Source organism: Caloenas nicobarica, chromosome 5 (assembly GCF_036013445.1).
Source record: "Caloenas nicobarica isolate bCalNic1 chromosome 5, bCalNic1.hap1, whole genome shotgun sequence".
Classification (NCBI taxonomy): Eukaryota; Metazoa; Chordata; class Aves; order Columbiformes; family Columbidae; genus Caloenas; species Caloenas nicobarica.
In genome coordinates this window covers 10,406,848-10,426,090 of record NC_088249.1, presented here as the reverse complement: position 1 = coordinate 10,426,090, position 19,243 = coordinate 10,406,848, and the positions used below count along the sequence as shown (strand labels likewise).

Below are 19,243 nucleotides of genomic sequence, written 5' to 3'. Positions count from 1 at the left end.
CTTATCCAGGTGCTGACCAGTCATTCCCTTAAGCTGGCCTCCTCCAAGACTTTCCCCAGCAGTGATGTTTGAAATTAATAGCCTATTCTGCTTCCTGCTTTGCCCCGTGATCCTTTTCTTTAAAGAAAATTTTTGAAGGTTTTTTCCACTTTCCAACCATATGCAGTTTCCTGTGTTATGTTCTTGGGGTGGGGAGAAAAAATATACGGCTTGCCAGCTTTTACTTTCTCTACAACCTGGGGGTGCATGTTTATCTGGACCACCATGCTTTTCCTACAGTAATTGCATCTAACTATTTATAATTCTGTTATCTGTGAATTACCTAGCTTCTCAGTCGTTCCTGGAAAATTGACCGCCAACTTGGGCATATCTCCACCCTCTTTCTCTGTAAAGACAGAGGCAAAGTAATTCTATTTCTTTTCTCCCCTTTAAAGTAAGGTCTGTAGTTTAAGTTCCCCTGGTTCTCTTGTCCTCAATGTATTATGCTTGTATTTAAATATCTATTTTTTGAAATGTCTTATTAAAAGTCTCTGCAATTTGTCTCTTTAATTTGACTTACTCTTCCCTGTTTTTAAAATTTGTCTAGTGTGTTATAGTATTTTAATATTTAAAATCCATGTTTACCTTCCCACTGAATTTTACCACATTTGTCTCTTAAGTCTTTGCTTTTCCTATCTTGTTTAAGGGTATGATTTTACTTAAAGGAAAACTCTACAATCTACAAGTGGTAAAGTATTTCAAAAGCAGGCTATAAAGACATAGGCTATCCAGGTGTAGATGAATGCTATATGTGCTGAGAATTTGTAATTCAGAACATTGGTAATTAAAAACTTTAAGCTATATTACTTTTGAGCCATCAACATGAAATACAAAACAACTTGTTAGAATAATTTTTTCTGATTGCACTACTCCTTAAAAATACTGGAAAGGGTTTGTATATTAACTTATTTAATTACTGTAAGTTTTATAACTGTGTAGAACGAGCATGAAGTAAAACAGCCTTCAGTTATATGTAGACTTAACCCCAGCAAAGCCTTTTGTGAGGAATAACAAGCCTCTGTTTTTTAATTGTAGAATAATACTGCCCCTGGAGCAATGACACGGCGCAACACATATGTTTGTAGTGAAAGAACCACTGCTGATAGGCATTCAGTGATACAAAATGGCAAGGAGAACAGGTACATGAAATGTCTTCCTATGGTGTGTGTCCCTTGTCTTCACATTTCCAAAGAATTGTAATGCCTAATTTAAAAATCAGTAGTATTCTAGTGTAATTCTTAAAGAAAGGTGAGTACAGATCTTTGGTTATGCAGTACCAGTAAGTATGTTGTGTTGTTTTGTTTTGTTTTCTATGTCTCATTTATACAATCTTTATACTTAGAATGTAAAAGGAAGATCTTAATTTCTGGTTTAATACATGTCATATTTGTACAGCTCTCATCTTCAATCAGTTGTTAGTGCCTGTGGCCAAACAACATACGCTTCCAGAAGAGGCTTGGTTAGTGTGATACTACGAAGTCCATCTCTCTTGGGCCATTTTCTTTTTACATTTCACTCTGAACTGTACTTTGGGTTTATTTGGAATACCGTTTTTTCTACGAAGTTTCAGGGAGAAAGTAACTTTTTTTCTGATCAAAGTGATAGGCCATTGTCTTGGACTAATAACGTTCCTTACTGACATTCTTGTAGTCTAATTCCTTCCCAATATTTACATAACTCATTTTGAGAAGGGGGAAGCACTAATATCTCCACATTCTGAGTGAAAACAGGTTTTCTCTTGCTTTGCTGAATGAAAGCCTGACTGGAGCATGCAGTGGAACTGGAGTTGACCAATTCATGTGTTGGCACCATAGCCACATCTAGTGCCAGCTTCCCTCTGAGCCCAGGACTGAGGAGAGCTGTAGAAAATAAATATAACAGTCAACGTAGACATTAGGTACAGAGTAACACTGGTGAAGAATAGCACCAAATTTCCTGGCTGGCTGAGGTGTTTTAAGTTCCAACTAACTGTGCGTCACAGAATTTTGCTGGTCTCAGAAGCTGGTAGCAGTTAAGTAGTTGACCATTGCCAGGAGAGCGCCCAGATAGATGGTACTTAATAAAAATGCTTAAGCTTGGAGGAAGGTGTACCTCTCCTACTCTTCCCTATTATCTCTACCCCTTCCTAACTTTATGATAAATTGTAAAAGGTGGGAATAAAATACTTCTAACTGGTTTTGAAGTTGGTGAAAGATCTGCCATTTTTTTGCACAGAATTTTTCGCCTTCCTTTCAGCAGTTCATAAGGAAGAGTGGCGAAATTGTGATGTTGAGTGGAAAGTCTTGTCTGTCCCTTGTTTGACTCCTGGAGCCTAGGGATAAAGAACATGATGTTGACCCTGTCTCTTCCTCCTAGCTTTCTGCAAACTGAAAGCGATTAAGGAAAAAGTCAAGTATAAGTTCGAAGAGTGTCAGAAGTCTAGCTGGCCAGTCAACTGTTTTGTGAAGTACAGCATAGCTATTTGGTACTGTCTCTTAGTGTGTCTGTCTCAGCCTTCATTGCTTAGTCCTCATTCATGTTACCAAGTTTGTTTAGATTAAAACCCACCATCCTTTCTTTGATTTTATATGTTAATAGTGGGTTTTTTTTCTTTCCAAACTCTCTTGGAAAAATGAATCTTTCTGTCCAAAATAGTTTTGGTCAGATTTAACTACTTGATTTCTTGGTTTAACAACATTTCTGTTCATCTTTAAGCTAATATATTTGCAATATCTTGTCTACAATTTCTTTATTAAATTTTTAAAAGTTATGAGATATCGTTTACCAGGAATGCTTGAGATTCAGTTGTCCCCTTAATTTAGGAGTAAGTTCATACTCCTAAAGAGCTGTCTTTTGAAGTTGTGTTTTTTTCCCCAGCTTTGAGTTTCTCAGCAAACTGCCATGTATTGGCAGTAAGCTCAAAGTTAGCATTGAGTAGTACCTGGCAACTACATTAATTCTATTCTATATCCATAGTTGGTTATCCTTATGTAATTTAGTTTTTATTGTCAATACAGTATCCAAATATCATTTGCCTCTCCTGCAAACTTTAGCCCTATTTAGGTCAACTGAAATGTCTGAGCATTTATATTTTCACTGTCAGGGAAAAAAACTTTATAGCTTTTATCATGTATTTTTAATTACTACTTTTGTTGCTCTTTATAGAGGGTTAAAATGCGAAAAAATAATGAGAATGTATTGCTTATTGTTCTACAGTTAGAGACTTCTCATTGTCTGAAATTCTTCAACAGTAAAGTGCACATTCGTTTTGGCATAGTTTCAGAACTACTGTGATTTGGCACAGAATTTAGAATTTATGTCTGAGTATATTTTGTTGCTGTAACTGGGCAAAGGCTTGACTGGTCACATGAAATGCAGGGGCCTTTAATGCAGGTTGAATCAACATATGGCTGTTGATGGGACTGGCTCTTCAGAATGAATTCTTCAGGTGTTTCTGTAGTATCTCTGATATTATTGTACTCTCAACTTGGCAGAAAGTAACTTTAGAAACTTGCTTCATGGAAGAAAAACTATTACAAGATGTGAAGTAGAACCTGGACTTTGTATAAACCCAAGGTTTTGTTAAGAATGCTTTTGAAACGTCTGTTGGTGGCAGACGTGAAAGGCAGGAGTAATTACTAGAAATGATTTGTTGCAGATTGGATTTTAGATTTTCCACATCCAGTCAGATACTGACTGTGACCCAGTGCAAACATGGAAGTCTTGTCTTGAAAGACAAGATGTACGCATTTAAAGTCTCTGTTCTTTCTGTAGGGGAAGTGTTAACATGTTGCTTGTTCTGTTTTTATCTTGCACACTGAATGCTGAGAAAGCCTTATTTCTGAAGGTATAGGAGCTCTGAAGAATCGATAGCTACTGGGCTTGCTGCTGGAGAAAGCAGCCTTGAAGACCCGGTGCCAGACTGGTGAAACAAAGGGGTTTTAGGTCTCACATCCCGAATTTAACACGTTGTGTGGCTGACGCAAGCATTCTGCTGGAGATGGCTCTGGCTTTCCTCCAAAGCCTGAGCATTAATTAACGCACTTGGGGACTCATAAAACACTCTTCATAATGATAGGCAATTGCTTTAAATCATTTGTAGCACAAATGATTTACAGCAGCCTCAGATTTGTAATAAGCCTTGGCACTAATTGGTGAATGTTAGCTCGCAGTTTCTGTGTTCCCGGGCTAGTAATGCAAGGAAGCTGATTTCTAGCAAAGCTTCAGAGGAAGAGATATAAATGCTTTAATATGAGCTGTAGTACCTTATTGCTACCGTTAGCTATGACATCTTTGGAGGCAAGTGACTAAATAAAACTCGGCCCTAATGTGTTGTAAAACTAGATTCTTTCTCCTTTATCTTCTGCACCAAATTGAGAGGAAAGGAGCTAGAAGTGCTTGCGAAGCCACTGACCAATTATTTGGGGATTACTTGACTTCAGGATATTGCTTTCAAGATGAATCTTCATTACTGTATGATTTCTTTGTACCCTGGGGTAATGCAAAAGCTGGGCTGTGTTGCAGCCTTCCTTGTAGTAGAGTTTGTAGTCGGCATCCTGCTGGATTCAGCATTGTGAAGAGACGCGTGCGTGACTCGGGCGAAGTTTTCTACATTCTGAAAAGTTAACAAGAAAGCAAAAAGAGGTAGATTTCGCTGTTTTAGCCAGCAGTTCTGATGTCTGAGCTGTGGGTTGTTTCCTACTCGTGCTTTGGGAGCTAAGCCTGAGAAGTGGGTCAGCTAATACTTGTAGCTGGACCAGCATTCTCCTCTGCAAATTCTGACATACCAGAGATAACAGGACTTGAATTTCAGTATGTGTAACCGTGAAGTAACTCGACGCTGACAATTACTGATTTCTTAACCTTGAACAATATTTCTGAATTACGATTGCCTCACTTTTAAAGCAAACTTGAGATGAATGACACGTGGTGTAGCCCGAAAGGCCCGATACATCCTGTGGCCTCTCAGTTTTCTCCCGTCCTTACTGTTACTAAGCAATGTGAAGGCTACAAAGAGTATTTTGGCCCAAAGAAAGAAAAAGATTTCATGCTCATATTTTAACATATTATACAGCTGGCAGCTACTGCCATTCTCCTATGAAATCACCTTCCTTCAAAGCCTGAGTGGTCATTTGGAGAATTTGAGGTTCATGGCCAAGCCATACGAGATGCTCTTCAACAGTCATACCTCTTTCTTCAGAGAACACTGAGTGTTATTCATTGCCTCCTACTAGTACAGGTTGATTAATAGTCACCTTTTAGTTTGGGCCTCTCTGGGCTTGTTAAAGATCATATGATGTTGGTTTTGATTGTGCCTGTGAAGTTCTTCAGTTATCAGATGTAGATTGAGATTTGACAGCTTGCCCAACTTACACTGATTTCCTTTAACACAGATACATTCTGAAAACAAAGTATTTCACTGCAGTAACGGAGCTATCATCAGTCTTTTGGAAAGTGCAGTTGGTGGTTTTTTTAATGCATTTTTTAATGTTAAGATCAGTACGAGTTACGTGAGTGCTTTATACTAGTGCTTTGGCACAGAACACTGAGTTATTCAGGTCAAGGGAGGGTATCACTGCAAACCAATGCTAATGGTAAGAGAATGATTACTTCATAGATGTCAAGTGCTATAGTAAAGATGCTTTTTAAGGGGAGAGTAGGGTAGTTACTGCTGTTTACATAGAAGAGGGCTGTTAGAGTTTGTGGGTTTTGATAAATCAGTTAATAGAAGGAAAAGTTTGCTTTTTTTCTATGCAGCAGTTTGTTGTTGGTCCATCATGCTCTTCTTTCTGCCTCTGCCTGAACCCAAACCCCCTCACAGCCTGACAGAAATGTTCGCTTACGCAGCTAGCCCTGCTTCAGTTTGTACCACATCCTTCTCCAGTGTTCGGCTGCGACATCAGAAGTCGATGTCCATGTCAGCCTCTGTGCACACGAAGATGATGTTGCCTCCAATAGACAATGGCGCAGATAACTTCAGGCCTATGTAAGAACCTGAAATCATTGTGACACTAACTTATACCCACTGCTTCTTAACTTTGTGCTGTGGAAATTTAGTCCTAGATTGTTCTAGTATATATTGCCCACGAGATGTGTGTTTCCTCATTTTTTTTTTTTAGTCATGTTTACATTTGTCTTGTGATGTGTCAGGCTGTCTGTGACATAATCCTGCAATAATGAACCTTAATTTTTTTCCTAGTGTTAGGACTATTGGACATTCCCTATTGTCGAAGTTTGGGAGACTTTAACTGTGTCCTGAAGGACTTCACTACTTGGAGCAGTTTGCTTGTTGAGAATTTGGTGTAGGATACTTTCAAATTAGCAAGATTTTCAGAGATGTATATCTAGAATGTGGAGGGAGAGACACTAAAGTTACCTATTGCTTCTCTTTCCTGGAAGGAAACTTTACTCATCTATTCTTTTATCAGTCTTCTCAGTGAAACATGCCTAGTGTATCTGGTCTTTTCCAGGATATTCCTGTTGCATTGTTCTGCCTATGTAGGTTTCTGTTTCGGCAGCCTTTTAATCCTAACTTCTTACAAGTTTTGATTCCATACGGTGCTGTAATAATGTTGATATTTCCAACCCTGGCCTATATAAAATTGTCTGCTTATGCTTTACTGTAAAATGTAGTGTTTTGTGTTTCCTGCAGAACTGTAGTGCTTCCGTAAAGAAGTTCTAGCGTTGTTTTTTTTGTTTTCCGCTCTAGCGCTATTCCCGATCAAAGAACTCCCGTTGCTTCAACTCACAGCATTAGCAGTGCCACCACACCTGATCGTATTCGTTTCCCCAGAGGAACAGCCAGCCGGAGCACGTTCCACGGCCAGCTCAGAGAGCGACGCACCGCTACCTACAACGGACCCCCGGCCTCCCCCAGTCTGTCCCATGAAGCAACACCACTCTCACAGACTCGAACCAGGGGTTCCACTAATCTGTTTAGTAAACTAACTTCAAAACTAACAAGAAGGTAAGCCTCTGAAAATGGTAATGCGGCGTTTTCTTTTTATTGAGTAGTACAAATATCTAGTAGCTCATTGCTTAGGTGATTTTGTCCACGTTCTCTGATTAATGGCTTAACAATTTCTGCAACTCAAAATGCACTGGCTTATTTTTTTCGTAATTCTTTTTGGTTACAGAAGCCATTTGTTTTTAGCAGTTGAATCAAATGGGATAAAAAGTGGGACACCTTAGTCTGTACTGTTTCTTCTGTGCTCTTCATCCTCATGTCTGAGGTACAAATGCTGCAGAGCTGAAACATTTCAGCTCGGTTCAAAAGCAGTACACTCTGACTGCACGGTCTGTCAGCAGACAGCATAAACTAGGATTCCAGTCTTAATATTTAATGTAGCATTAGAAGCTCAGGTTGTGTTTCTCAATCACTTAGGCTATCAGTGTTTCCAGAATAATCTTGCTGGTAACACACAAACAGAAATATCACAGGTGAAAGGGTAGGGGCAGTAGACAAAAGCTTGTTTTGGCAGTAGTGCTAGCGTACATCATTTTAAAATAATGGCAGTGGTATGGTTTCAGTCTAGACAAGAGTCGGGTCAAACCTTGGAAAACTTAAACCTGTTTTGACCTTCAGTTCATGTGTGAATTCTGTTTTGGGTGTGAAGGTATGTTGGTCTAGCCAAAGCCTAGCTTAAGCAGATGTCGTTCCTGCACTAACAGTTTTTTTCCAATTGGACTTCTAGTTCCGAATTCATGTATGATTTAAGTTAGTTCCTACAAACATAAAATTGAAAACCACCTGTTTGCCTTCTGTATTTAAAACCTATTGGTTCACATACCACACACTTCAGACCACTGCGATAACCACAACTTGTGTTTGTAGAAATGAGGGTTTGTTTATCTTTGCCCTAAGATAATCTCCATACTTTATTACCCTCCTCATCATGTGAAATTTTTTTTAATATATCATTCTGATCTTGGCCTGCTTGCTTTTATTTTAGGCTTATATCACATGAGCATAAGCCATTTCTTTCCTGTCTGTTCTGTGACTGTACGTGCCTCTCTCTCAGCATCAGAGTATCCCCTTCCTACAAAATAATGCTAAACCAAACTCCAGGTTTTCACAACTGGCTGATTTCAATTTAGAGAGCGAATTTATTTTAAAATCTAGGAGTTGGTTCTGTGAAAAATGAAAATGTGACAGCCTAGCCTTTGGTAAATGTTTTACCCTGCTCAGCTCTCTGCCAGCTAACACTTCCCTGGGAAATACCGTGCTTTATGAAATACTTTTTTTGTTGTTGTTCTTTTTCTGTTGAGAGAGATAAAAGATTTTTTTTCTTTTTTTTTCTTTTTTTTAAGAATTAAGTCATCTGCTTTTTGTCAAGTGAAGTCTTACTCAGACACATCCTTTTGGCACATCTTTCTTTCTGTACTTTTGTTTGCAATATCCTTACTTAATTTTCCATCTGACTTTCCAAATGCGGATGCTCAAACTGTGAACATGCAAGCTTTTCACTCAGTTGTTTAGGCAGCATTCAAACTTGTCTCATTGCCTCTGAGTTTCAGCTTTTGCAGTGCAGTGTGGTTTTCTTGGAGAAGTTTTTCCCCACTACTTTTGACAGTAGTTTAAATTCCATCTGGACTTGATTAAATCACATGCAATTGTAACACAATAGCACTGTTGCAGATGGTGAATTTTTGACTTGGAGGAGCTCTTACCGCTGGGGCTCTGTTATACTGGGTGCCGTATGAGTTACTAAGGAGGTGGATAATGCCATCAAAGGACACAGTTATGTTTCTTCTCTTTAAATAAATTTTTAAAAAAATAAAACCTGTTAATTTATTTTACCATTCTCTGTGGGGATCAGAATCCTTTTGATTATGAACTACTTATGTTCTGGTGTAGGCAATTTTACAGCTTCTGCCACTAAATTAACTAAATATTTAAGGCAGTTTTTGGCACAACACGACTGACCTAATATTATGAAGGAAGAAACCTAACTCTAGAGATACTAAAGATCTAATTATAGTAGAGTTACTGATTTTTTGCTTTCTGTTTGAAATACATTAAGAAAATCCAAACATGTTTTTATGTGACCTTGCAGATTGATTTTTCAAGTGTTTTGACATCAGTGTGTATTTTAATTCTTAAAAACTGCTGGTGGCATATTTCCCAGAATAATTGAGTTTGGAAGTAGCAATGCTAAGAGTTTGACTCTTCAGACCCTAGATCATCTGCCTAATCTCAGAGTGTATTGAAGTGTAATTTCATTGTGCATTTTAAAGGAGAACTTTTTGCATGTTTCGCTCTAAATGGCTTTTAAAATTTATTTTGTACAAAACTTTTTGTTAATTATTATTTTGGCTTAATTTCTTTTAGAAACATGTCATTCAGGTTTATCAAAAGGTAGGATGTATTTATATTTAAAAAAAAGTGGCTCCCGCAATTAACAAAAGATTTGGCTTTCTAGCCTTGATTTTTCTGAAAACTAAACTTTCTGCTGAGAACTAAATACTTTCTTTTCTTGAGAGGAAAGCATAGAATAAATCCATTAACTCATGATGATACTTAAGAATCTGTGGCACCTGTATAACAAGATGCTAAGCATGCCTTGTGAATTCTTCTTTCTTTGATAGAGTTGGTAGTACCAAAGTAATTCTGTTCTCTGTACTAATACACTTAGCATGCTTATGTTTGAAGAATGAGGTGTTTGATAACAATGATGAAAGTATAAACAAAACATAAGGTTACGAGCAAATAAAGGTAAGTGACGCTAAATTTACATTCTTTATCTCTCTGTTTTATGATATTTTATTTAAAAAAACAGTTTGAACAGTTGTCTGGTTGATTTGATCGAAAGCAAACTCAACACAGTTGCGACTCTAACAGTTTTATATGGATGACTGAATGAAGGTGCAATGGCTGTATATTTTAAAATGGGATGCGTTTGCTGAAGTGAGTTGCGGTTGAAGTACAAATACAGCACTTTAGTTATAAATACAAAGTATAACATCTATGTGAATTGTTTAACAAAAGGAAAAGCTCAGAAGTCTGATTCATATTTCAAGCCCGAAGGGTTGAATTCAGTTTTACAATTTGGGAACGAATCAAGCTGCTATATTTTACATCTTGTAAATCCATTAGGATTCACGAAAGTTGGTTATACAATTTTGATCCACAGGTAAATTTTCTAGTAGAATTTTGTAATACTCTGTTTAGTTGTTTCATATATTGAAGCTTCTTGAAGGGTTGTACTTTCAATTTCCAACTACTGATAAAAAACAGGGAGACGGGGCAAAAAAACAGACATCTGTGTTAACTTTCCAAACGCAAGGCTGTGCATGTGACGGTAATTTGAAGTTTGTCAGACCAGTTTAAGGAAATACTTCGATTAGGGAGACCTGAGATATGTAAATTGCTGCCTAAATTTGGGGTTGTTCTCTACAGTGTGAATCTGAAGCTACCCCACCCACTGAAATGAGTAAATTCCATGTACGTGTGATAATTAGAGCTCTTCCAAACATAACGATGTTTAGAGCTGGTGCTGATTGGGTTGGCTGGCATTGTCACAGCCGACTGGAGAAAAGGAACATGCACCAACTGCTCGTTGAGGAAAGAAAGCATCCAACACAGCGTGTGGGTGTCACTGAGCAGCGGCAATAGTTTTAACCCGTTGTGCATCGCGAGCTGTGGGGTGTGTACCACTTGGGAAGAGGGAGCTTTTGTCTCCCTGTAGTCACGTTGCTTTTAAAACAAAGGATTTTGATCTGTGCAACATCCACAGCTGGATGCATATAAGTTTGTTACGCTGCTGCTCTGAAGAAAGACGAAAACATAATTTTTAAATCATTTTTTCAATTTTCTTTTAACTTGAGGCCAGGAATGTGTCTTTTGAATAAGAGATTTGCAAAGTCTTACGCCACCTGCACAGAACCAGACTGTGCTTTTTAAATTCTGGTTTAAGTGCACATGGTGTCCCTCCACACCTGGTCTGTATGTAGGTACAAAATCAAATTGAAAATGTTGGGGATTTTGGCAATTTCTTCTCACTTCATATGCTATGAATCTTACCTAAGCTCAGTGTGTTTTATAGTGAAAGCACTACTGTAACCCAATAGTGCATATATACAGTACTGCAACACCATTCTAGGGAACTGAATAAAAGTAGGTAATCAGTTACTCTTTTTTTAAGGTACTGAGTTCTAATATTGTGCTCAGTACACAGATATATATAGATATATAGAGAGATATATATCTATAAAATCTTGTACCATGCACTGTCCTTGCCAATCTGCATATTGTGGAAGTCTAACTTTTTTTTCTGACAGCAAAAATCACTGTCTATGTTCTGGATTTTATTGCAGCACCTTTTCTCCATTTTAGCATCTTGCACTTTTTGCTGCTTTTCCATATCTTTCTAGACAGTTTTCTTTTGTGTTTACTTGGATATTTAACACAGAGTGTACAAAGATGTAAAGAACAAAAACCACAGCATAACTCAGGACAGATGTATGGAAACTTTCCTATTTTTGAAGGCCTTTCACAAACCATAAAGGAGATAGTGCATAGGCATTGCATGACAAATGAGAACATAACTTTCCTATATATTTGTGCCATTCAAAAGACCAGGGAGCGCGTTGGTCCATAAGATGAATTTATGTAAAACTACAAGCAAAAGCAGAAAATTTAGAGCATAAACAAGCGATTTGTGGTTCCCACAGAAGTGACGATCGTGTCGGCAGTGAGGAGGTCTCAGGGCTGCATCCGACTTGCAAACCCACCGCAACAATACTGGCAGGAGAGTGAGTGCCTGGTCCCAAAGCCCCAGTGCTGGGGAACTGCACCATAACCGTGTCCTGCATGACAAGAGCAGCACCAGAGAGACCAGCCCAGCTCTCCAGAGCTTGGCATGGTGGGTCGTGTTTGAGGGTCCCTGTCACCAAACACAGTTCCTCACGCTAAATGGATGGAACTCTGATGCATGGAAATGCTGAACAAAGTAAGGATCTTCTGTGAGGCTTCCATGAAAGAGTGTTTTGTTATTTCAAAGTGGCAAGTATTTTGTAAATAATGACCTTCCTTAGATTCAGAGTACAGTGGTTTACAAACTGAACAGTTTGGCTTAATTTCAGCCTAGAAAGGGTCTGAGAACATCATCAGGGATTTTTCCTCCCTGACTTTTCTGGACAGATTCCAGTAACAGTAAGAGTATTCATTGCTGACGACACTGGTTATGCTCCTGTTTTCTACAACCTTTGGTGAGTTTAAAAAAAAAAGAAAAAAAGTCCGTAAATGCTTGCAGCTCTTAACAAAGTTGTGATCTTTCACTTTGTAGGAACATAGTAGGTTCTTCATTGTTGAAGTACTCTCAATTTTTCAGTTGAACAATGTCTTCAAAGTCATTGCTTGCTCTGCCCAGTAAAACGAGCCTTTCCCAGATCATCTGAAAGGTGCGGATTTGTTCAGCTGGTACATGTGATGGTTCTTCCCTTCTCACCTACCCCTTTCTCGGTCCTGCAGAGTAGTCATAAACAATAGGTTCATGGACTGTATATGCAGACCTTAAAAATCTTTTCCACCTCCTATATGCACCATAGATAAGTAGCACGAGATCTCATGAAAATAACTACCCTTAAAACCCCCACTTCAAAGCACTAGAATTAGTCAAGGGCTTGTCAGTTGTTTTCTCATGATCTTTCTCACCCTTTTTGCCCCTGACAGTCGTTTATTAGTCAGTGGCGAACGTTTCCCAGCAGAGACCCCGTCCTGCGCTGTGCTGCGCGGGGCTCTGATGGGACGCGGTTGTGACAAGCAGCTCACAGCTGAGGGACTTGCGACTTTCTTAACTGGATTTCTATCGTGGTAGGAGGGTGAATTTAGAGCGAGGAGCAGCTCCGTGGCCTTACAGCGAGCGCACAGCATCTGTTCTGTGGGACAGGGGCTGCACAGAGCTGTCCTACCAGCCTGTTCCCTCACTGCAACCCTCCAAAGGGAGGAAAAGGGGAAATTAAGCCTTGAAACACCCAGCACACCCTGACAGAAATACGACTGTGCATCAAAAAAATAAGCTTACTGTCGTACATTCCTATCCCTAGACACCTGTCAACCAAACTGCTTTAATAATTTTTGTTTTTAGTGAAGCCATGTGTTAGAATAGGCTTGATAAGAGCCCTATAAAGGTTTCTTCCCTGCAAGTAGAATTAACACTGAGATGTCGAACTGTGGTACTGCAATAGTGGGAAGGTGCAGGAAGGTGATTTTTCCTCTTAATTCTGCTTGATACTGTGCTCGTAAAAATGGTAGTGATCAGCAATGTAGCTTAAAGCAATGCAAGAAGACAGGAAGCCTGAGCTTACTCTGGGGTGTGGGAAGATGCATCAGCGTGGAAATTAATCGGATGCAGTTTCCACAGCTTGAGAAATCTTGAATTTGCCTCTAAACTTTTGTTAAAATGTAGATGCATCTTGTTCTTTTGCGTTAAGGTATTTGGAATTGTTTAAACACCTAATACCTCAGATCTGACATGCACGCAAACACACAGAGTGACCAGACTTGTCTGTAGAGTACTTTTTCAAATCTATATTGTATTTCCAGATAAAATTTTTAGATATTGTTAGCCTAAAATAATTGAGTCATCTCTCATTTAAGAGGTACCTACGAATAATACAATAACTTCAATATGCTTCTAACATTTTTTGCTTTTAGAACTTCCAACTTTGTTCAATGTGTTCTACAGTATTACATTACATATATAAAAACATACATTGTAAAAAGTAGTTATGGTGGTTTTGAAAAGGGTACTTTATAGACTTCCATTTGGTTTGATGGTATGTTACATTCTGAAATTGGTTTAACCTACAAAGTTCTTTACATCTTTGTTGCTTTGTATTTTAACACACCTTTGGTATGATTGCAGTATCTTTTAGCAGCTACTCAGATATTGTATGTTGTAGTGTAAGATTTGTCTTCTCTTTCCCACTTCCTTTTGCTTCTGCGTTCTTTTCAATGAGGCTCCCGACTGAATATGAGAGGAACGGGAGATTTGAGGGCTCAAGGTGAGGGTCAAATTCTTGTTTAAAATGTTTCTTAGGTGAGTTTGAACCTTTCTCCCCTTGATTATGTGGCACAGTGGCTTCAGGCAGCAGCTTTTGTTTCATGTAAGGCTTTGAAACTAAACAAAGAAGCATTTCTGTCTGCAAAAAAGCTATTAAAGCACTGACTGAATGGATTCTAAACTTTCATCTTTCCTGTTGCCTTTTCCCTTGTGTGGTGGGTTTTTTTGTATTTTAGTTGTGACAAATTGCTGTTGTCTTGTGTGTAGGTAAGTGGTCTCTAGTGAGGCTGCAAACATGTGGGATAACCACTGAAGGGTGGTAAGATATTCCTCATCTCCAAAATCACAGATAGTTAAAGTGTATTTTTCATGTTACACTTTTCTTGCAAAATCTGTGTATCAAAAAATAGTAGAAACTATCAAACTTGTGCAGGTTCTGCCGACTGTTTTCAAGTAGAAAAAGCTCTCAAAAATAAAATAAGCATTGAATAAAAGTTGGTGTTCCCCCGGCGCCCTTACAGCCTTATTAAATTTAAACCTTAAAGTTAAAACAAAGTACTCCCTAATTTGCTCGCTGAATTTTGTAACATCTGGCAAATCACGTAGTGGGATTTGACAGCATAATCCTTTGGCTCTCTCAGTTACTGGAAGTCTTTCTAATAGAATGTAAAATTATGAAATAGGTTATCTTTGAGAGAGATATTTATTTAGTTTTGACCCTGCTATCACTTTTTATTTAACTTTTTCATAATTGCCTGCTTAATGGTGGTAGAAAGAAAGCATTGCGTAACCAGAAATTCATTGCCAACTATTCTAAAGAGCAGCTTGACTTAATATTGTAAATTGAACTTTGAAGTCCAACGTGAGACCTAAACTACATGGTTTGGGGTCAGTTAGGTTGGATATTTTCTGAAAATATTTAAGCATGACAGTCAATATATTTAAGTCTCTTGTACTGAGGACAAGTAAATTTGAAGAGGCAACTGACAGTGTGCAAAGATTCATAAAGCAAATCTGTCACATTTCATTTCCCCCAAAGGTCCAAATGTAGTTCCTTCAGCTGTGTGACCACTGATGTTAATTGAAGAATCATCGCAAACTAGAAATTTCTGGAACGTTTCTTTTCTTTGTCCTGTATAACCATATTTATACATGCCAAAGGAAAAGCTTTTTTTATTTAAAAAAAAAAAAAGTTGCGGCCTCAATATTTTGTGCTTTAGGTCGAAAACCATGACAGGAACAGTAACCCTCTAATTTGCTGTTTTTACTAATGATGTTGATGAGGTGTCTTACAGCAGCTGCCAACTCTTTCCTGTATTTCAGCCTCCAAGGCCCTTAGTCGCGTAGCTTGTACCAGTGAAAGATTCCATCGCTTTATCAGTCGGTATTAAAACAAATTACTGACCAACTCCGAGACAGCATTTCCTCCCTGCTGAAGGTCACCCCAGTAGCCCACAGCGTGGTGGGCCTCGGTTGACCATCTCAAACCCCAGCAGTGCAGGATGGCCCCAGCGACACCAAACCAGCCCGCAGCTGGGTGGCACGTCTTGGCCGTGGGGCGGATGGTGGGTGACCCCTGGCAGGGTCCCGTGGCGTGGTCTCTTCCCTCCTGCTGGCATCTCCTGGGCTTGCCACGGGCTCTCCCAGGGCTTGGTGTCCCTCTTGCTGCACTGGAGAAGGTGCAGAGGAGCCCCCAGGATCTTTCTGCGCGGGCTCGTCCCCGTCGCGTATGAGCGGGTGCCTCCCACGGTCTGGCACCCCCGCTACCCAGGCCGAACACCCTTTTGTCACAAGTCGCCGCCGTTTGAATGTTCCAGAAACTTCTAGCGCAGAGCTGGCGTTTCAGCTGTCCACATGGCCCCAGAGTAGGAGTTTGAGCAGAACCTGCCTTAAAACCGAGTCGTAGGTGATGCATGTCAGTCTGCCTCCGCAAGGTCGTTTCCCTCACGCTCCTGACTGCAGTGGCCTCCAGTCGTGTCACCCGTTGTGCCACCACGCCTTCGTTTCAGCCCCAGCAGCTCATGCTTTACCTTGACTGTGTGTTCGTGCAGCAGCGAGCAGAGGGGCCTTGCTCGCGGCCGGAGCCTCTAGACGCTGCCCTAACGCCCGTAGCGCGCGTTGAGTGTTAGTTTGCTTCACTAACACGAGGCGTGGAGCAGGTAGCTGGCCCTGCTGACCCATGAATTCCTGTTTTTCAGCCGCAATGTAGCTGTGGATCAGAAGGACGAGAACAAGGAAGCCAAGCCTCGCTCGCTGCGTTTTACCTGGAGCATGAAAACCACCAGCTCGATGGATCCCAATGACATGATGAGGGAAATACGGAAAGTCCTGGATGCCAATAATTGTGACTATGAACAAAGAGAGCGTTTCTTGCTTTTCTGTGTCCATGGAGATGGGCACGCAGAAAACCTTGTACAGTGGGAGATGGAGGTGTGTAAACTGCCAAGACTGTCCCTGAATGGAGTTCGCTTTAAACGGATATCGGGAACATCCATAGCTTTTAAAAACATTGCTTCCAAAATTGCCAATGAGTTAAAGCTGTAACAAGAAAAATAGTTAAGTTGTAAATTAGTTAGCAATTTCAAGTGTTTTTGAGAATTCCGATGGAAATGTATAGAATAACATTTAGGCAATAACTTCTGCATCCTTCTGAATAGTGATATTAAAAAAAAGCTGCTGAGCTGGGTGGGAGAGTTGGACTTTTTTATAAGTGCACTACAGCATTAAAGTTGCCTACTATGTAAAATATTACCCCTTCTGCTTTATTTCCATTGCTTCTAAGTCTTTGACAACAAATTGAAACACAGAATATATTCATTTAAATATGCCTCCTGTTTGTGTGGACGTGTGAATGTACAGTATGTGTGTATAATATATAAAGTATTATATGTAAACAATTCATTTACAACATCGAGCTGTACCAGTACCTCTTTTTGGGCTAATTTTGGTGCTAAAAATTGAAATGGCCAAGGAGGAAACACTTGAGTTAATATTTAAAATAACTGAAGTGATAACCAGTAAATGCAGGTTTACAGTTCACTGCTGTGTTAAGGAAAAAAAAAAAAAGTGTGTGAAGGGTTTGGATTTACGGTTGTGAACATTATTAGTCCTGTTTTCTAAGTAGATCTCATGAGATTATTAAAAATTCACTTTTACTGAGTAAGTCTTGCATTATATTTTGCCCACCTATTTATTATTTAAGTCTGAATCAAATTTTTAAAATGTAGTTGATTTGTGCATTAAAACTTGGGTAAATGCTTCCATTCTTCTGCTTCTGCGAAACTGCTGAAGTTCTCTCTTTGTCCTTTTGGCTTATGGGTATTGATTGCAGCTAAGGACGCTTTCCCTCTGTTCCACCGTTCCTCTGCAGAACGAGCCTGTCCAAAAGGATGCGCCAAACGCTTGCTAGTGACTTTTTCTTTCAGACCAAGTTCTGCACCTTAGGCTAGGTCAGACCAATACAAAGCACAAAAGGACTCGCGAATAATGGCTGTATTTTGCTGCCGGCCGCCACGTCCGAGCTGATGCCGCTCGGGGGTGTTGCTGCACGCGTGGAAACCCAGAAGTGGGAATCAAATTGGCTCCTGATCTCTGTTGTGACGTTCAACTTGCTGAAGTGCAGCCGTAGGCAGCAGCAGGTAGAACTCGCCCTTGCAGCTCTGGCTTCCCCGGGGCCCCGGCCGCTCCTGCTGCGGGGGAACCCGCTGCCGCTCTTCTGACGCGCGGTGGGGAACCCGCCCTTGGTGGACTCTCTGATGGCCAACGAGCTTTCTGTAGGACGCGATGCTGCTCCGGGGCGGTCCCCGCTTTCTAACCACCGCTATGGTGAGCTGACTTTGATTTTGCAAACTAAAATGAAGAGTTTTCTTCATGCGTTGTTTCCTACTGATAGTCAGTTTATCTCATCAAGGACTTCTGTAGATAATACCCTGCGTTATCAACTTTTTTGTATTAATGTTTTATGGTTATATTTCAGTGAAGCACTTAAGCATGTACTTAACATGTGCTTTAAACTGGAGCCTAAATTTGCATTTTAAATTTGCAGTGAGCTAATAATTTTTCATAGTACGCAGTCCAGATTTGACCCAAGGTGAAAACACAAAATCCTTAATATTTTGCAAGTTAGTTCTTGTGATCTGTAGTCTGTGAAGGCAGCAGACTTCCCCTCTCTTTCCCTAAACATTGGTATTGATTATGCTAGTTTGAAGGGTAATCATAGTTGTTAAATATAGTAAATATTCCTGAATTTGCATTTTATTCTCTGTATATTCTGTATCATGCCATGGCTTGGGAGCTCCAGGTGCTGCTGGAGTTCAATTGGCTTTCAGTGCTCTGCCCATGCCTGTGCTGCTCAGTATTTTTTTTTTTTCCATGAAAACTCCATTTCGTAATAGCAATAAGACATTTCAAGGCAGTCATTGTACTTTATCAGGTGAATGGTCACCTATCCTTTCACTTCCTACGTTTTAAGCACTCCTCCAAATGTATATTTTTTTTTCACCTGGCGGTGCACTTCGTTGTCCGAACTGAAAAAGTGTTCTGAGAAATGATGTGAATCTGTATTCAATGGAAGTTCCAAAAGGTTTCATATTAAATGTTTTCTGAAATACTCTCTTCCTACTTCACCTGTTAAGTATGTAATTGTTTCTAGAAAGTACACCGGTATCATACTTTGGATATTTAAAGTTTGTACTTAAGTATTTTTCTTAAAGTGTTCTCAAAAGGTTCTTTTCAGAGTAAATCTGTATTTGAGGTATTAAAAAAATTAATTATTATAATTGGAGACAGATTTTTAACAGCTTCCTTCCCAAATGCTTTGTAGAATTACCAAGTTGCCAGAATATACCCTTGTTTCTGTAGCAGGCTGCACACTTGCTGTTCAGGCCTCTAGGAGCTGCCTGGAAAGGAAAAAACTCTTTTCTTCAGGTCTCCAAACCAAAGATGAACTTCTTCCCAAACTTTTATTTGTTCATATTCCTTGGGGATCTGTGCGGGTTTATCAGCACCGCTGCTGGTGTGACTCTGCAGAATCACAGAACTACAGCTGGTTTTTTTCTCTCCGTAAGACACAAGTTTTAAAAATAATCAGAGGTCAGCGTGTGGCAGCAGCAGGCCTGGGCGCTCCGAGATGCGTGTCCGGCAACCAAGAAGCATTTAACGGTGTGACTGGTGTCCTGGAACGTGTGGTCTGAGTGGTGTGTTGGGGGAGGTTGTAATGG

General features: G+C 39.7%; 1 protein-coding gene across 12 annotated transcripts in view; it reads left to right on the top strand.

Annotated features, from left to right (window-relative positions):
- The window catches only part of MARK3 (microtubule affinity regulating kinase 3), a 64,638-nt gene extending 46,000 nt beyond the window's left edge, over positions 1-18,638 (top strand). For 2 of the 12 annotated variants that reach the window (XM_065636822.1, XM_065636821.1), the window contains 7 exons: positions 327-404; positions 1,075-1,178; positions 5,840-6,004; positions 6,728-6,985; positions 9,350-9,376; positions 13,981-14,025; positions 16,223-18,638. In XM_065636822.1, coding sequence (XP_065492894.1) covers positions 327-404; positions 1,075-1,178; positions 5,840-6,004; positions 6,728-6,985; positions 9,350-9,376; positions 13,981-14,025; positions 16,223-16,568 — 1,023 coding nt within the window. In that variant the 3' untranslated portion in view covers positions 16,569-18,638. The remainder of the gene's footprint in view (positions 1-326; positions 405-1,074; positions 1,179-5,839; positions 6,005-6,727; positions 6,986-9,349; positions 9,377-13,980; positions 14,026-16,222) is intronic. The other 10 variants (XM_065636826.1, XM_065636824.1, XM_065636831.1 and 7 more) reach the window with 7 other exon arrangements.
- The last annotated feature ends 605 nt before the right edge of the window (positions 18,639-19,243 follow it).